The 19,433-nt window shown below is 50.2% G+C and overlaps 1 protein-coding gene across 2 annotated transcripts in view; it reads left to right on the top strand.

Annotated features, from left to right (window-relative positions):
• Positions 1 to 19,433, top strand: part of LOXL2 (lysyl oxidase like 2) — an 87,718-nt gene that overhangs the window by 19,957 nt on the left and 48,328 nt on the right. For both annotated transcript variants that reach the window (XM_032389114.1, XM_032389115.1), the window contains exons 2-3: positions 7,557 to 7,960; positions 14,804 to 14,979. In XM_032389114.1, coding sequence (XP_032245005.1) covers positions 7,606 to 7,960; positions 14,804 to 14,979 — 531 coding nt within the window. In that variant the 5' untranslated portion in view covers positions 7,557 to 7,605. The remainder of the gene's footprint in view (positions 1 to 7,556; positions 7,961 to 14,803; positions 14,980 to 19,433) is intronic.

Below are 19,433 nucleotides of genomic sequence, written 5' to 3'. Positions count from 1 at the left end.
GCTGCGCTGAAGGTCTGCCCATTCCATCCTTCTTTTCCAGCACCTTGTAAACACTGTCTTCCAAATGCCACCTCCTTCTGTCCCTGCACGGATGGCTGATTTCCACACCCACTGCTTTCCACACTAGTTTGCTCCAGTCCAGCCTACTCCATGTTTTCTTTTCCTAATTCTTCTTCCAAGCCCTGGTCAAGGCCGTCCTCCTCCCAGAGACTCTCCTGACCTTGGTACTCAAGCGGCAGGAGTCCTGAATTTGGGAAGCCGGAGCTACAAATTATTCCCTGCTCTTGCTCCCTTAGCTAAGTGACCCGGACATGGCCTTCCCCTTTCAAATGGCCCTGCCTCGTCCTTTCTGGCAAAAAACCTCTGATTTTGTTCTAACTCACACGGACCTCTTATACCCATAACTCTTAACACTCCCATAATCTGGGCCCACCTATTTAAAACTTGAGTAAATTCTCTTCTATGATTCTCCCATTCCAGAGAGATAGGACCCGCCCAAGAGACAATGGGAGGAAAATGAGGACAGAATTCTAGATGGGGAGATAGGACCCACCCCACAAGAATGGGAGCACCTCCCATTTCTTCTGTCTCTCCCACCGCAGCTCCTCCACACTGGGTACATAATAGGTGCTCAGTTAAATACTCATTAAGTGTAATACTACTTTTCGTTTACATAGCACAAGTGATAAAGAGTCTCTGAACTAAAAGGAGCTGAGTAAGGAGATGGAGCACAGGAACCGGGCGGCCGTATAGGCTGTTCCTCCATTCTTGCAGGAAAAGAAGGGAGGGCGTGTTTTCTGCACCTGAATTCTTATCTGTCACCTCCTCGGAGAGGAAAAGTCCACAGAAGGGAGCTATACTGCACGCGTTACCAAAATTCAGTCCCAAACCCTGCAATTGTTCAATTAAAAAATGGCATTTTTCACCTGCTCTAATGATCCTTTCTGGAACAAGTATGTATGCAATATGAGACATTATCTACATCAATGGCAGAAAGTAGAGGGAGTCTTTCGTGAGGTTTGACTGCTGTCACCCCTGTCCTCTGAATTCCCACAACTGGGAATTCACACAAGGCACCAGAAAACATGAAAGTAATGGCTTTGTATGAGAGAGCTGGGTTTGGGGAAGACAGCTTGGGCAACGATGGAGCTCTCACCTCCCAGGGAAAAGTACGGATAAGGTGATCAAGTTTTTGCTCTGCTTTTGCCACTGTTTTCATTGGCTGAATACATTTTTATCACAGGTCAGAACGATATATCTATTTTACAGAGAAAAACACTCAAGAAGGGGAAATGGTTTTCTAGGGGTAAGAGAGCTGTGCCAACGTAACTATAATCTCAGAACTTCTGCCTGGTGCTCTGTTCCAGCTCCTTTGTGAGGTCTGTTGTTATAAGTAAAACTGTGACTCTCACCCACCATCTGGAAGGCCTGCGGTCGGCCTGGTCTCTGCCCTCCCCCTCCCCTCTTCCAGGAATGAGGATGGGTCTACTCTGAGCCAGCTGCACCCTGCCATCACCCAAATCTTCTAAAATAAGGATCTAACATGCGCCAGGCACCGGGCTAAGCCTGGGGGTCGTGTCCAGTGCCAGATCACCAACGGCACCCCCCAGACACACACGTGGGCAATGCGAGCAGAGAGGGGACACCCGCTCCCACGGAACTTGGCCCAGCCCACCCTGTCCTCACCTGGCCCTGGTTCCCGGAGAGGCCCCGGAGGCAGCGCCCCGCCGCCGGCCGCCCCCGTTTGGCTCCAGCGCGGCCGCCGCGGGGCCGGGGAGTCCAGGCCGCCGGGTCAGCGCGCGGTCCGCCCCCCCCGCCCCGCCCTCCGGGGACCGTGGTCACCCCAGTGCCGCGCCCCGCGCCCCCGCGGGCTCACGTGTGCGCCCACGCCGGGCCGAGTGCGGCCGCTGCCGGCCCCGGAAGACTTGGGCGGCCCGGGCCCCTAGTGGGCTGGGAGGGCGGCCCGACTGAGTGCCGCGCCCGCCCCGGGGAAGGAGGGAGCGCCGAGCCCGCAGGCCCGGGCCCGCCCTCCGCAGCTCGGACCTGGGCCTCCCGGCGCCCGGCTCCGTTCCACCCGCGGCATCAGGGGCGCGGGGCGCCGCAGGCTGCCGGCGGTGGCCAGAAACGGGGACCACCCTGGACGGATTCCCCGTGGGCCGCCTTGCTCCAGGCAGCTGGGGTCTCTCAGGCCGAGGAGGGGCTGAACCCAAGCTCAAGTGCAGGGCGCTTGGGAGCGGCAGGCCAGGCCTCCGGCCCCGAAGAGGGGCAGCGTGAGGAGAGACCCAGGGCATGTTGCTCTGTGCCCACCCAGGCTGTGCTTTGGACGTTGGTTTTCACCTGGCAGTTTTTTCCCTCCTGAGGGTCGTTCGGATGCCAATGAGAAAAATGGATTTTACAAAGCCACAAGGGAAAGACGAACATTCAGTAGAAAAGGGGATAAAAAGCATGAAGAGAGAATTTCAAAAAAAAAAAAAAAAGGAAGGGAGGGAGGGAGGTGGAGAGAGAGAGAAAGAAAAGAAAGGGAGGGAGGAAGAGAGAAAGAAAAAAGGGAAGGAAGAGAGAGAGAGGAAGGAAGGAAGGAAAGAGAGAAAGGAAGGAAGGAAGAAAGGAAATGCAGGTGGCCAATAAGAATGGGGGCGGGGGGCACTCAACCTCACTAGTAACAATAGAAATGCTGGTTAAAACAAAAATACCCTTTTCCGCTTATCAGATGGAGAAAGGTTTTAAAAACCTGATCATGGCTAGAATTTTGAATTTGTGGGGAAATCTACATACTGCTGGCTGATGCACAAGTTGACAGTGTTTCTGGAGGGCAGTTAATATAGTTTTGCAAAAGTGTTGACTTTTTGCCGCTCTTTGACCCAGCAATTTTACTTTTTGGAATTTATCCCAAGACTGTGCAGAGTTTTAGCTACAAGGATATTCATTTCCACAATGTTTATAGCAGTCAAAAATTTTGTGACAAGATTATCCAATTTTATGGTATATCGATAAAAATCTTGTAAAGAAAAGTCAAAGTGGCATAATATTTGCAATATACTGGTAATTGTGAAACGCAGTTTACACAGCAAGTATGTAGAAAATTATTCCAGTGTTTTAAAGTTTATACATATGTACAAAAAAAGTCTGGAGGGGTACATAGCACAGTGTTGGTAATGGTTCCCTCCATCAGTGATATTGCGAATTATTTTCTTCCTTTTACTTGTTTGCATTATCCAGGTTTTTATCACTAGTTGCATAACTTTTCCAGAAGAAAAAAGCATAAAAGTTAATTTTGAAAGAAGAGAGAAGCATCTGGGTCTAATACTTTACAATCCCCCAGAGTAGGAAGCAGAAGTCTCCACAAAAGAAACAAAAAATTCAGGAGCACTTTTCTAGGAAAGATTTAGGAGTTGAACACTGGCCATTCCCACAGGTTGGAGAATCCAGGAAGACGGGTGGAACAGTGTGGAGATAGGCACATGCAGAGAGTAAGATTTCTTTTTAAAAATGGCCGCTTAAAAAATAAACCGTTATGAAGGAAGAAGTTTATACTCACTGATTCCTAGAAATGGGAGGCAAGGCACACAATAAGGGACCACACGGGGAAGCACCAGGGTTGGTCACAGGCAGAGGGAGTGAGGGGAAACTGTGGGCAAGAGCCTTTCTTGTGACTGTCACAGGAAGGAATGGGTGAGGCCTAAGAAGCAGGCTAAGCAGGTTTAGGATTGGCTGGTCAAATGATTTCAGCTCACTCGGGCTGAGGGGCTGTCTCAAGTTGTCTGGTACCTGGCCTTGGGGTGATTAGGGCAGAGGGATAGTGACCCAAAGTATGAGATTTTTGGTAAGGAGGTAGTTGAGAGGACAGGGCTCTGGATTGGTTGGTTTGCATATGAAAACTACACTTGTGAGTTGAGATGATAAAGATCTCAAGGAGTTAACTAGCCCTGGGAAGGTTAATTGTGTAAAGCACAAACAAAATGCTATTTTAAAGGAAATCAGAGAAGACATTCATTCTGATTAGAGGAAGAATTTCCTCTGCCCTCCAAGGCCCTTCTAGCTGGGCTAAGAGTCATATTGACATAAGACAGATTAACAGGAGAAAAATCAGATTTAATTTCATACATATAGGGAATCTACACAGACATGGAAACTCCAAAGACAGTCAGGCAAAATGAGGTACATACGTCTTCCTCAACTAAAGAAAGGAGGTAGGTGTCTGGGACTTCAAAGGAAGGAATGCAATTCACAGGAAGATGAAAAAATAAATGTTTGATAAACAAATGTTGGGGAGGGGGGCCGCTCAGGCCCCTCAGAAACAGTGGGACCACAGGACTTGGATCAAACAGGCCTTGCTAGGTTCCTCCCTGTCTACCACACTCAGTTCATATCGTAATGTAGTTCTCTGTGGTGACAGCTCTCTTCCTGGGGCAGGTCCTCTATCTAAATTCTTTTTAGGCAGTTGAGGGGGAGGTGAAGAGCTTTCCCTGAATCTGCTGGGTTTTGATTGCTTTTAACTCAAAATAATCTTCATGCTAGAGCGGCCCATCTTAGAGTGGCCCACCTTTAGCCCCTACAGGAGCATCTGGGAAAGTTTTCTTGAAGAATGGGTGGGCTTGCGACATATACTATTTGGAGGGAAGGGGAGAGGGAGGGGTTAGGGGCACATTGATCTAGGTGTAAAGCTTCCGCCGAGTAGAGGCTGATATGATTGGACAGGTGTCATGTGAAGATCTGGAGTGAGAGCGGGGAGAGAAGGGTCGTTGGAACTGAAGCCAAGCATGTAGGTATGGGCCAAACTCTAGAGGCTTCTATGCCCCAGGCAGACTTTGGGCCTTTCCTATTATGTGCTGGTGGATTGTTGATGTCGTGGCAGCTTGGGATTTCTAGTTCTGGCTTTGCCTGCACTGATGTGCAACTCCAGGGAAGTCCTTAATCCTCTCTGGTTCTTGAGTTTCTCCCTTGTAGAAGAATCATGATCCCTGCCTTCTCCCCAGCAGGCCTCGAGGTTTTAGTGAGGCATGGTTGATCAAGCCTGCGGGGGGGCAAACGTGCTCTGATGGGAATGGAGTGTGACCAGGGGAGGCGACGAGGCCTCCCTTCAGAGCCACACTGCTCATTTGCCAGGCTGTGCCTGAAAGGGGCTATTGCAGGAGCCCCCCTGACTTTCCGACCTTGCTCGTGAGTCACAGGATGACGATGGGTGGATCTCCAGTGAAACTGGGGGGCCTTCCACAGTCCTCGGGCCTGACCGACCCCCAAGCACTGGCATCTTTGCCCCGAGCCCACTATGGGGGACTGGGCACTGCCTGGCCGTCCTGACAGTTCTGGGCCATTATCTGGTCCTTCCTCAATGGTGAGGTGCCATGTACTGAATACGATTAGCCTAACCCTTTGTACATGGTTAAAATAGAAAGTATTTTACTTTTAGCTTCCACCTGCTGGTCCCGGTTTTGCTTCTGGGGCCCCACATCCCAAGACTGCTTCCTCTCCTGGGAAACACCTGCAGTCCTTTTAAGCTAGTATTCCCTCTCTCTGGACTATGGAAGGACCGGGACACATGACCTAAGTACTTATCTCTTGCTATAATCCTCACTGTGGAATTCTTAGTGGTAGTCTCCACCTGGGTATGGTGACCACAGTCTTGAGAATTTAAATTTTTCACTTAGGAAATGCTCCAGTAGTCCTTACGATGTGCCATTCAGTCAATCTTCATGACACTTCTGTGAGCCAGATAGTATTATCCCCATGTTATAGATAGGAAACACAGAGGCACAGAGAAGTTAAGTATTTGCCTGAGGTTGCACAGAAGGTATGGATCAGAATGAAGATTCAAACCCAAGCTGTCTAGCTCTAGAGTCTGTGCGCCCCCCCTACTCTGCTGTCCAGTCCTCCCTTGCCTGAGGACAGGCCACTCAGCCCCTCTCCTGTTTGCCTCCCCTCTGTGCTAAGAGCAGACTGGTCTCAGCCCCCTGCACCCCTCAGGGACAGATGCCGTGAAAAGGGACGGAACTGTCCCCAGGCCATCACTGGCATCGGGACCGTCTGACGCTGCTGCTTGCAGAAACCAAAGCTCAGCTAAGGACAGGCCCTGCATGAGGGCTTTTTAAGGAGACTTTGCCACTGACCTCCGCATTCAGCAGCCTCGCCCGTCATGCGGTCCCGGGTACACAGTGTAATGAGGTCAGGGGTGTGGGTGTGTCTGAAGGCCTGGAGCCTGAGAGCAGAGCCCTAGGAGTGTGCAGAGAGAAGAGCAGCCCGTGTGAGTCAAACATGGTGTTCTTCCTGTGGTACTCTGTGCACCCGGAAGGGGCCATTTCTGTCCAGGTCAGTTAACGTCCCAAAGGAAGGACGACACCACACACAGGAACGCCCAGAGTGCACACGGGACTCCTTCCATGCAGTGCTCTCAAGCTCCATACCTCACCAGTGGCTCAGTCCCTGGAACCAGATCACCTTCTCGTTCAATAAACCTGTCCGTGAACCTGTCATGTTTACTCTGGAGCAGCCAAAGAATGAGCTTTCAAGTCCTGCCCTTGAGAAGTTTGTAACCTACCTGGGGACGTGGAGGTGTCTGGAAAGGTTGAGAAGCATGTCTAGATGATGAGCCCACCTGGGAAGGAGAGAACCCCGGAGGCCACTTCCGTAGGGATATGGCATGACGGAGGCGGGCACGGGCCTGGGCCCTGGGGACCCAGCTGTACAGACGTGAGCAGGAAGATGGAGAATGTGCTGGATGCCTTCAGCTTGCCCTTTCCACCTGATGCCCTCCCTCCCCACCATCCCCTGTGCCCCAGGAGGCCTACCCATACAGGCTTGGCTTCGGGCGGCAGGGTGGGCTTGCCCAGTAGGAGATAACCGGAAAGAGAGCAGGAGACCAGGAGAGAGGGAGAGAGGTCAGGTATATTTTCCTCCTACTCCTGTGGCTCTGGTTTGGCCTTAAGACCCTTCCCTGAAGCCACAGCTCCAAACAGGCTTGGCCGTTCTCTCTGACACTGGCCACCACTCCTCCCGGCCCCTCAAGCTGGCGCGGGAACAGCTCTCCTCTGGTGCCAGCCCCAGGTATCATGCTGTCTTTCCTTCGTTCCCCTGAACTCTGCTCACATCTCTGCGGATGGGCTTTTTAAGAACTCTGCTCAAGGGGCGCCTGGGGGGCTCAGTCCGTTAAGCGTCTGCCTTCGGCTCAGGTCATAATCCCAGGGTCCTGGGATCGAGCCCCGCATCGGGCTCCCTGCTTAGTGGGACGCCTGCTTCTCCCTCTCCCTCTGCTGCTCCCCCTGCTTGTGCTCACTCTCTCTCTCTCTCTGTCAAATAAAGAAATAAAATCTTAAAAAAAAGAACTCTGCTCAAATGAAGTGTGAATGTGCCCTTGTGCCTGCCAGGAGCCCCACTGAGAAAAAGCATTTCAGAGCTAGGGAAAGGTGGGTGGGCAGAAGAGGTAGGGATTCACACACCTGTCGGCTGGAGTCTCAGGTGGGAGGAGAGAGGAGGTCGGGGTCCAGAAGGTGAAGAGCTTTAAATACTAAGCTGGACGTTTTGTAGACCCCCCGTCACCTGCATCCCTCCCTGTCTTCCAGGACGCTGCCCAGGGCCCCCTTGCTCGGGTCCTCCAGCCAGAGGCCGGGGATGGAGACGCGTGGAGGCTGGCTCCTCGGAGGCTGTCTGGCCCTGCTCTCGCTGCTGCCGTCGCTGGGCCTGGCTCAGTACGAGGGCTGGCCCCACTACCCCGAGTACTTCCAGCAGCCGGCACCCGAGTACCCCCGGCCCCAGGTGCCGTCAGACGTGGTGAAGATCCAGCTGCGCCTGGCCGGCCAGAAGCGGAAGCACAGCGAGGGCCGGGTGGAGGTGTACTACAACGGCCAGTGGGGCACCGTGTGTGACGACGACTTCTCCATCCACGCGGCCCACGTCGTCTGCCGGGAGCTGGGATACGTGGAGGCCAAGGCCTGGACCGCGAGCTCCTCCTACGGCAAGGGGGAAGGTAAAGGCTCTGTGCTCTGGAACCGAGTGCTCGTGTCATTGGAAACCCCAGCAGGAGCGGTCCTGGTAAAGGAAGCTGCAGTTGCTGTCAAGTGTCAGGTCCCCATAATCCTGCCTCTGGACAGCCTCCTGGGTCTGGGCAGGAAGGTGGGAACAGACGGGTGCTGGGAAGGGGGCCAGGGTCCAGCCGTCCCGCTTTGCCCGGGGCTTTCCCGGTGTTAGCACAGGAAGTCTTGCGTCCTGGAAATGCCTCCTCCTGGCCCGAGCACACCGGTTGGTGACCCTCACTAAGGGATGAAGTCCGTCTCTACACGGGGCCCCATGCGCCCTGCCTGGGGGCCGCGTGAGCCAGGGGATGGGGTGCCTTTCTTCCAGTCACCCCCTTCTCGAAGGGGTGCCTTTTGTTCTTTTGCACAAAGGCTCCCCATAGGCCAGCGTTCCTGACTCTCCCCAACGTGCTGTTCATGTAGCCTTCACACTGTTAACACTAAGACGCTGTTCTGGGCTCATCCATCACAGGAACAGAGTTGCTCTGGGTTTTTCACTTTGGTTGGCCTACTCTTTCGTCCCTTGTCGAGTTCAAATCAATATATTTAAAAAAAAAAAAAGGTATTTTGGTAAAAGCTTTGAATGGAGTGGGGGGCAGGTGCTGGAGCCCAGAACCCTGAGCTCAGTCCTTGTGGGGGGTGGGGGAGCAATGCTAACCTGTAATATTCTGGGTTTAAGGTCGGGGCTAGAGTCTAGGACTCTAACTTTTGGAAGCCTCCCAAGTGATCGTATATGTAGCCAGGTTTGGGAGTCATTGAAATAGATCATTATTATGGTCCCTTCTAACCCTTGCTTTCTGTTATTCTAGAAATTATAGGGAAAAGGGAGCCAATCTCATATGTATCTTACCTCCATGCAGTTGAATATGCTCTGTGGGAGTAACCAGACCAAGAGACCACACTTAGAGTAAAATGTTCTCTGAGGCCTACTTGGGGGTCCCTAGCAGTGACAAGATTAAAGCAGCAAAGATGAGTTAGCAAATGCTGGGCCGTTTTTTGTTTGTTTTTTGGTTTGTTGTTTGTTTTTTTTGAGAGGGGGAGGCAGGGAGGGGCAGAGGGAGAGGAAGAGGGAGAATCCCAAGCAGCCTCTATACCCAGTGCGAAGCCCAACACAGGGCTCGATCCCACAACCCCGAGATCACAACCTGAGCCGAAATAAAGAGTTGGACGCCCAACCGACTGAGCCAGCCAGGCGCCCTGCAAATGCTGGGCTTTTAAAGACCACTTCCTGTGTTCTTTACAAAACTCTGGACATGTCAGAACACCTGGGTGGCTTAATTGGTTAAGCATCTGACTCTTGATCTCAGCTCAAGTCTAGATCTCAGGTTGTGAGTTCAAACCCTGCGTTGAGCTCCATGCCCAGCACGGAGTCTGCTTTAAAATGAAAAACAGAAACCTCTGGACATGTCTCCACACTTCTACATCTCCATGTATTCTGCTGGCTGAGTAATCCAGGGGTAACATCCATCAGGTTTGTGTTTTCAATCCCAGGTTCTCAAGCCTAGGTATTTTATAACAAATACTTTCCAATGACTATGGGGTTTTTCCAGTGACCACTTTATTTTATTTCTACTCAGACTTAAAGTCTACCTAACATCAGATTAGATGGGTGTGGTTTTTTCCCCATCCCAGTTCACCTGCACAAGTAGTGGGCATGGGGTGGCCAGGGAGGTGGGTTAACCTGGCTCAGACTTTGCCACCCAAGGAGGATGATGGGAGAAGAGTTCAAGGGAGCAGAGGGAGTGTGCAAGGGAGCAATTGAAACCATGGTCCCTGGAGTCTGGGTTGGGTAAGTAGGACGGTACTACGTGGCGGGGACTTGTGTGGAGGGCTGCTGGGGTCACAGTCAAGGTGGAGATTGCAATACAAGAAAGAGCATGCTAGAAACATTTTTGGGGATGGGTGGAGATGCAGATGCACAGCAGAAGGGTTGAAATGGACATTGGGGAGGGGTGTCACTGTCGGTAATGACGAGGCCTAAGCTACGATCGTGGGAGAGTGGCTGACGTAGGGCCAGGGAAAGATGCTGCAGAGAGAAGCTATAGTAACAAGAGGCCAAAGAGTCCTTGAAGGGTCATCTGGGTGGATATTGAAACCAGCAGGACTTAGGGAAGGAGAAATATCAAAGACGAAGGGAGAAACAAATGCTAAAAAAAATTGTCTCCTGGACTTTGAGGATTATGTTGTCTATATAAAATGATACTTGGTTTTTGCATCATGAGAGGTCTTTTAAATACAAAGGTATTTGAATTCTTCAGCATCAGGTTAGGATTCTTTTTTTTTTTTTCAAGATTTTATTTATTTATTTGACAGAGAGAGCGAGAGAGCACAAGCAGGGGGAACAGTAGAGGGAGAGGGAGAAGCAGGCTCCCCGCCAAGCAGGGAGCCCGATGCGGGACTCGATCCCAGGACCCTGAGATCATGACCTGAGCTGAAGGCAGACGCTTAACCATCTGAGCCACCCAGGTGCCCCTCAGGTTAGGATGCTTAGCACTGGGTACATGTTGGGCCCTCCGTAAGTATTAGCTGATTAATTCATTTTGATTGAGAATACTGAGAATACCTGGCAGGCAGTCCTTGGCATAGGGACCAGAGAATGTGACCAGTGCCCTGGGCTGTGTGCCCGTGGAAGGAGTTTAACCTGCAGGTCAGCTCCGTGCGTGCACTGGGAACACCACAGCGAGCACTTACTATATCACCTGTGCCCCTGATGTGCAGGCTGTAGTAATGAAGCCCCAGGAGAGCACCCGAGCCTCCCGGGTTTTCCAGCCTGGACTGTTAAGAGTTCTTTTCCCCTAAAGTGTCTCTGAGCTCAGGGAACTCATGGACCCCTTCAGAGGGTTCTAGAGGGGACAGCTGCTCTATTTCTCACCCTCTGGTTGGGTCCCACAGAAACCTGACCAGAGATGATTGCTCTCCTTTGCTTGTCTTCAGACCTGAGCTCAGATCTGATCCCTCCCCAGCGCCCCCGCACTGCCCCTCACCCCCCATTGTTCAGATCAGAGCAACAAAGCCAGCAGATGACCACAGTGGGGCCCCAGAGGTTCTAACTTGAACAGTTGTCCTGACCACTCAGGGAACACTCCAGCATTCAGATTTTCATTTGTGATCTCTATCTTCCAAATTGTTTATGGATTGGTTTATACATTTCTCCTTTCGTCAGGAGAAGCATTTCTTAGAGTGAATGAACGGACAGTAGAAATGAGGTTTGGCCTCTGATTGGCTGGCTTTTCGTGTCCAAAGTTAGAGCCGCATCTACAATCCAAGTGCCGCTTTCCTAGTAGCTCTGAGATGGCGTCTACCGAACTGTGCCCGGCCCACCGTGCATCCCGGCAGGCAGAGCCAAAGCTGGCTGCTTTGCAATCAGAATATTCTAGATAATAGGACGCATACAGGGAAGAATATTGTCATGGAATGAAGCTAAATTAGTATATCGTGCCTGGTGATGCTATCTTGGGCTATGTAGAAATTTACACTTCCACCATCTACGAAAAAATACCTGGGGAGGGGGCATCTGGGTGGCTTAGTCGGTTAAGCATCTGCCTTCGGCTCAGGTCATGATCCCGGGGTCCTGGGATCGAACCCCACGTCAGGCTCCCTGCTCAGCAGGGGAGTCTACTTCTCCTTCTCCCTCTGCCCCTGCTCGTGTGCTGTCTCTCTCTCTCTCTCTCTCTCTCTCTCTCTCACTCACTCTCTCCCTCAAATAAATGAATAAAACCTTAAAAAAACAATAGTGAGAATCTGTCAAGAGTAGGATCATTGGCGGTGAGCTAAAGCTACTTAAGAAAACAGCTCTTTGGGGGAAGTTAGTTCGCTTAGCATCCAGGAGCTGATTTCCAAATGTTCCTTATCAAAGAGTAAAGCAGGCCAGAGAGAGTCATGGTTCCTTCAGCTGCACGCTGTCCTGCTTCCCCTCCCCTTAGCTGGGGTGGTTTCTCTTGTTGCAGATGGAATAAGGGCCTGCTTCTTTTCACCACCTCTGTCCCTTCAGCAGCTTTGCCACAGAATGTTCCAAAGAAGAGGCCCCGCTGCAAATGTGGAGGGTCTTTTCCGTTGCTAGTACTTAGTAAGACAAACATTGGTTTGTTGTCCAAGCAGCAATCGATTAGGGACCATATGTTTCCGAGGAGCTTGACGGCTGGGAAGCGAGGCCAAATTGAGAAACCAGTTGGAAACCCTCAGCCCAGATGTTTTCACTCAGCTTGTTGTTCCCCACAGTGCATCTGAGGCGCTCTGGTTTGAGCCCTGACCAGCCATCCGTCACAGCAGACGCATGTCAGCAGGGCCCCGGAGTCAGGGACTAGCCCCACATCCTCCCTGACCTCGAAGAACCTCAGATTCTCCTTGGTTTTCTCATCTCTACAATGGGAGTGTTTGTATCTGCGTTTTCCTTGCATCGTGGAAACAGCGGGATTCCATGTTTTTCTGATGAGCTGGAAGGAGGAAGGGAAAGGGGCTTGAACATGTACTAGGCACATACATTATCTCATCGAATCTCCATGGTGACCTGTTTCTTGGGGATCCTTGTTTTCACCTTAGAAATGGGAAACAGGCTTGGTTAAGTAGCTGGCCAAGTTACCTGGTGCCCGGGCCCAAGGCAGAGAGTCTGAGCCCCGGTTATCTGGCTCCATTATCCTGTCAAGTCCTGCCTAGAGCCATGAGCAAAAGGAGACGTTTGATTTTGTTTCCTTTCATTTTGCAGGGGCACTTACAAAGATAAAGTTTGAAAGCCCTTTAGCACTTTATTTTTTTTTTTTTAAGATTTTATTTTTTTGAGAAAGAGAGCAAGCACGAGCCTGGGGGAGGGGCAGAGGGAGGGAGAGAAGCAGGCTCTCCACCGAGCAGGGAGGCCGATGCGGGGCTCGATCCCAGGACCCTGGGATCATGACCTGAGCCGAAGGCAGATGCTTAACTGAGCTGCCCAGGCGCCCCGCCCTTTAGCACTTTAAAAAAATTGATTTTTAATTGTGGTGAAATACACATAACATAAACTATGCCATCTTCACCATTTTTCAATGTGCTATTAGTAGTGTTAGTACATTCATATTGTTATACAACCAATTGTCATGCTCCCCCTCCCAGCCCCTGACAACCTCCGTTCGACTTTCTGTCTTTATGAACTTGACTACTCCAAGTACCTCATCTAAGCAGAATTACACAGTTTTTGTCATTTTGTGACTGGCTTATTTCACTGAGCACAATGTCCTGAAGGTTCACCCATGTTGCAGCCTGTGTTAGAATTTCCTTCCTTTTTAAGACTGAGTAATAGTCTCAGGGTATGTGTATACCACAGTTTGTCAATGGACACTTGGGTTGCTTCCAACTTTTGGCTATTGTGAAGAATGCTGTAATGCACGTGGGTGTGCAAATATCTCTTTGACACCCTGCTTTCAGTTCTTCCGGGTGTATACCCAGAAGTGGGGATTGCTGGATTGTGTGGTAACCCCATTTTTATTTTTTAAACATTTATTTATTGAAGTATAGTTGGCACACGTTACATTAGTTTCAGGTGTACAACATTGTGATTCGAAAAGCCTGTACGTTATGCTGTGCTCACCACGAGCATGGCTACCATCTGTCACCACACAACACTATTACAGTACCATCAACTATATTCCCTGTGCTGTACCTTTTATGCCCGTGACTTCTTCACTCCATTACTGGAAGCCTGTGTCTCCCATTTTTCATTTCTTGAGGAACCGCCATACTGTTTTCCATAGTGGCTGCACCATTTTACATTCCTGCTGACCATTAGTGCACAAGGGCTCCAGGTTCTCTCAACTTTGTCAACACTTGGTATTTTCTGCCCTTTCGACAGTAGCCATTCTAATGGGTGTGAGGTGGCATCTCATTGTGACAAACCCTCTAGCACTTTGCATGTTGAATTTTCTACTGAGTGCAAATCAGGTGGAGACACAGGAGGCAAGCAGAATTGCACAGGGCCTCCCAGCCTTGCCCTCACCTGACTTCTGGAACATGAGGGGGCGACTCTGCGGGTTAGTGTAGCAGGGCCATCTCTGAATCAGTGGCTGGGAAACATCAGGAAGAGAGAAGAGCACTGAATGGACCAGGCTCTGGGCTCCGGGGGTGGCCTTGCAGGATGAGCCGCCCTCTGAGCCAGAGCTGTGTGTCTGGGAAGTGGGAATGACTATCCCTGAGGCGTGGGGAGGTCAGGGGAGGTGATACATATGAAAAATGCCTTAAAAACTCCAAACCCTGGGTTGCAGAATAGCTTACATTTTCCCTGAGGGGTCAGAGTTCAGCCTCCGCTGCAGATGGAAGGTGGGTCTGGCCTGCAGCATGGTCAGTCTAACTAAAATTGCCATCGTCATCACTGTTACCTTGTTTGAGTAACGATGGGCCAACCACAAACAGGCACGTGCCGTGTATTATCTCTAATCTGTACACAGCCCTGCACTTGAGGTGTCTGACATGAAAGAGGGGCTTGGACCAAAGTCATATAGCTAAGTGGCTCTGTCAGAATGAAACCCAGCTTAGCATCCAAAATCTCTGCCCGTTCTACTAACCACGTGACATCTGGGCCCAAATCTGGTTTCTGTCCAAATCACATTCAATCTGGCACATCCCCAAATCACATCAGCTGCCTACTCTGGAAAGGGAACCCAGATGCCCTAGAATGATATCCAGTATCTCGAACATACTAAAAATCAGTTGATGACCACAATAACTGCCAAAATTAGAGAAGAATTCTCTCTCTATAGATGACATTGGCGCCCCCAAAGACTCAAGCCAACTTTGACGCAGTGCTTGGTCTCTCTCTTCTCTGCTTCCTTCAGGGCCCATCTGGTTGGACAATATCTACTGCACCGGCAAGGAGGCCACCCTCGCGGCCTGCTCCTCCAATGGCTGGGGCGTCACCGACTGCAAGCACACCGAAGACGTGGGTGTGGTGTGCAGCGACAAAAGGATTCCTGGTTTCAAATTCGACAATTCGTTGGTCAACCACATAGAGGCAAGTCCTGTGTTCTTGATGACTCCCACAATGAATATTTTCCTTCTTCCATGTAACTCAGTTCTCACCTACTGATTCCAGGAAGAGTGTGTGAATGCTAACAAGGGGACCCAAGTCAACCTGATTTGGGGCAGGGGGACTGAGGGGAGGATTTCTGGAGAAGGGGAGACCACCAGTGTGGAAAGGGCATTCATTCCAGACACAAAGAATGGCTTGGGTGAAGGCATAGAGGCCCCGAGGCATGACAGGGTAAGTAGATCAGTACTGCCCAAGACTACAAGGTGAATGTGGGAGTGATGTGAAAGGAAGCTACAGAGGGTGGGCACGAAAGCCCCTCTGTGCTCTGCCCAGGAGCTTGCGGTTTGGGCTGGAAAAATGTACTAGTTATCAATTGCCGTGTAACAAATTACCCCCCAAATTTTGCAGCTTCAAACAATAGCCTTCATGATCTCACTTAGTTTCTGAGGGTCAGGAGTCCAGGAGCAACTTAGCTCGTTGACTATGATCACATTCTTTCATGAGGTCACCTGGGGCTGGGGGCCCTGTCCCAAGCTGACTCATGCGGCTGTTGGTCAGCTTTAGTTCCTGGCCATCAGCTGGAGCCCTCTGGTCCTCTGCACACAAGCTGTCTATAGCCTGCCTGAGTGTCCTTAAGACATGGCTGTCGTCCTTCTCCAGAGTGAGTGACTCGAGAGAGAAAGGGAGCAAAACATGGAGGCCACAGCCTTTCATAACCCAATCTTGGAAGCGATAGACCATCGTTTCTGCTATATTCTGTTGGTCACAGAGACCAACCATATACAGTGTGGGAGGAGATTACCCAAGGGTGTGAATGCAGAAGGTGGAGACCATCGGGGGCCATCTCGGAGGCTGGCTATCAAAGGACCATTGTTTCCAAATCTACTGGGGATCAGAATCACTTTTAAAACACACATACTAGGGCCTCACCCCAGACCTCCTGAATCAGAATTACCCCCAGGGGACCAGACTAGTTTTGAAAGTGCTCTCAGATGATTCTCATGTTGCCAGCCTGACCCAAGTCAGCATTTGGAAATGGCCAAAGGGCTTGTGACCCTTCTACATTTATGGCTACGTTTCAGAGTTAGATTTTCAATAAGTTCTCCACCCAAACAACAGAAAGGAACAAACATTTATGGCACTGCTTTACATACAAGATATGTGGGGCTTAGGGCAGCCGGAGTAGGCAGCCTCCTCAAGGACACGTTGGATGTCACCCCCAAGGCACTGTGAGATCTGCCATGAAGCCAAGCCAAAAGGCCTTCACTGTGCTTTAGCCCCCAGCTGACCTCAGAACCAGTGCTGAAGAAAGGCAACTTGAAATTGCCCTATTTGGGCTCCAGAGGAAGTTCTCCCCAGACTGTGGTCTTTACATTTTCCTCTCATGACTCACACTGTCCCACTCTTTTCTCATATGTTCCTAGAGCACACTGAGTATGCTGGGAACTTGTCCAAGCCTGCATTATATCAGGGAAAAGGATTTCCAGCTTTCTCTCAGCTGGCAGGATCAGACTGCTTCTAGCTGACACTCTTCAAATGCTGCTATTTTATCTGGGAGAAGTAGAAGAGATTGTCAAAGAGCTAATGTGCATTAGTGTTCCAGTTATTGATGACAGCTTCGCTTTACAGTAAAGTCTGTGATTTGGAGGATGGGGTTGTCCAGCCCAGTTTCACACGTTCCATCTCTGCTCCTTATGACCTCATACGGGATCATTAGCACCCACTTTCTAATGAGATTGGAAGCTCCTGGGGGGTAGGGGTCTATGTAATGCACCATTGTATCCAGTAGAAATAGTGCTAGGTACCTGATAGGAACAGAGTCTCCAACCCCTAAATTTTCTTCTTAGGAATGCATACCACAGATCGTCATCCCCATAGGTGAAGAATCTCCCAGGATCAAATATCAAATTAAACAGTGATAAGAAGCACATAGAAGCAAATCATTCCTTTACAGCATCGCCCTGCTTAATAGAAAAGTGACCTTATTTGTAACATCTTTAATGGGCCTCTGTTCAGCCTAGAACCTCAGGATAATACAGTTGGATTGTCAAGTGAAGATCCAGGTTTCCAGGCATAAGAAAGTCATTGATGGTTTGAATAAAAAGAAGGTGGACCACCATGTCAGTGGGTTTTTGGGGATGGGAGAATGAAAAGACTTCATCCACCATTAGAAAAAATGATTCTGGGAAAAGGGCATGGCACTTTAACAGAAAAGTGTTTATTGAATCTGGTCCTAGAAAAAGCAGACCCTTGATTGGGTAGAATAGGCAGAGAAATGACCCCCCCCCCAAATATAGTAAGAAGTACATTTTTATTCTGGAAGTGCTAAGAATCCACCATAAAAGCTGAGTACTGTCTTTATTCTGGACCTTTGCTGGGTGTCGCTGTACACACAGTGTGGTCTGGGACACCGTTAGGGAAAGAAAACATGGCCCTCATAACCTGGGAAGACGAGATGCATGCCTTTGGAAAGCTAGACGATCACTCCAAGGCAAGGAGCCTAGACCCTAAATGAATTTACGGTAACCCAGCGAGGACTACTGGGGTGGGGTGGGGGGTGAGTGGTTTGAAGGGTGGGATGACTCCCACCGCCTCCCACGCTTTGCAGCTTCCTAGAAGGCCTCCCTCTTGCTGTCGTATAGTCAGGGTGGTTGCCATGAGCCACACTGGGAGCGTTCTTGTCCAGCCACAGACACAGGAAACTTTGAACTGATGAGCGGTCCCCTGGAACCTCTTCCCTTTGGTGTCAGCTGAATGTAGGTCATGAAAGGGCCCACATCTCAGGATGTCTGAGGAGAAACTTTGAGAGTTGCCACTCCATCTAGGACTTTGTGGCTAAAGCTCATGCTTACAGTCAGAGCTGGCCTGATGGGTAGGGTGCTGCCCAGACCACCTATAGGGATATTTGTGGGATGTTGAGAAGTTTCTCCGAAATACCTCATGTAATAGCCTGTGTCAGTAGCTGAAGTCATGGAATCGTTCCTCTTGGCTACAGAAATGTCCTCTATTAGACGTTTGTGGGTGAGAGGAAGAGATGTAGGCTGGTGGACGTGCAGTTAGGTGGGGCCACAGTGCGATGACTAATGGTGCCGGGGAAGACTGCAGGTTAATCCGAGAACACAGCAGATGGTCTCGAACCGTAGTTCCTGGGGCCCAGCTCCTGCCTCTCTAACAGCGGACGTTCACATGGAGATTAAAATGGGCCCTGATAAAAGTTGTAGGGGACACAAAACTAGAAGGGATTGCTGGACTATAACATTACTGAACAAGGTTCAGAAAAACCTCAGTAAGTTGAGATAATAGGCCCAAACCATAATATATTAGGGATGAATAGAAGGTCCTATATCAAGGTTCATGGAAAAAAAAAAAAAATCAGGCATAGAGTGAAAGCGAGGGAGAGTGAATGAAAAGCATTGATTATATCTTAAAATCCCTGAAGGGGATTGGTTGACTAAAAGCTGTGTATAAGCCAAAGCTGTGATATGGTGGTAAAAAAAAGCAAAAACAAAAAAAACCCAAAACATGAATGTGCACTGATGCGCTGATGGAAGAATTCTTCCCCTAAATTCTTTGTTTTTAGATCAAGAACTGAGCGCAGGGTTCTTGGCCTCAAGATCTGGGGCCATCTCTTAGCTAGGTCACCCAGAGGATGGACCAGCAGGATGGAGACAGGTCTGGAAACCATATCCTATGAGGAAATGAAGATATGGGGACAAGAAGAGAGAGAGGAGGGGAGCCATGTGGGTTCTCTAAATATCTGCAGTGTTACCATGGAGAAGATGTGTGATTTATTCTAACCCAGAACCAAGATGGGTAAGAAGGTAATGGGATGGAGATTTCAGCCCGTTGTGGAAACTCTGTAACACTTAGGTCTGCCCCACAGTGCAAACAGCACAGTGTTCACAGCAAGCTCCTGTCACAAGAGTCATGCAAGCAGGAACGGGATGACCTCCTGCCAGGAATGTGCAGCCAGATTCCTACCCTGGGAAGGAAGCAGGATGAGGCGATTGCCAAGTTCTAAGATCCCTCCTTACTCTGTATTTACGAGAACACCTCCAGCCCACGCAGAGGGCGCCCACAGCTGGCTGTTGGCAGTGCACACCATTGTGTGAATCGGCATCTCTCTCTCATACGCACACATGCGCACACTACGGGACGGATGCCCGCTGGTATGTGTGCTGTGTACCCTGGCTCTCTCCCTGCCTCTTCTTTGGGCCCGCCCAACCTTAGCCTTGAAAGCAGGAGCAGACTTTTTGCCCTTATTCTTCCACATCCAAGTGTGAGCACTAAGGCCCTCCCTCGACGTCCCCAATTTGGGGTCCATAAATTCAAAAGTGGCCAAGAGTGGAGTGTGATCAAAATGAGGTATCAGTTAATGCTTTCTCTGTGGCTTATGACCCCAGGTGCAAATGAGTGGCCTAATGAATGTGACGAGG

This window comes from Phoca vitulina, unplaced genomic scaffold (genome assembly GCF_004348235.1).
Source record: "Phoca vitulina isolate PV1807 unplaced genomic scaffold, GSC_HSeal_1.0 scaffold53, whole genome shotgun sequence".
NCBI lineage: Eukaryota > Metazoa > Chordata > Mammalia > Carnivora > Phocidae > Phoca > Phoca vitulina.
Note: the sequence above shows the minus strand (reverse complement) of the source record. Positions and strands in the feature narration are given on the sequence as shown.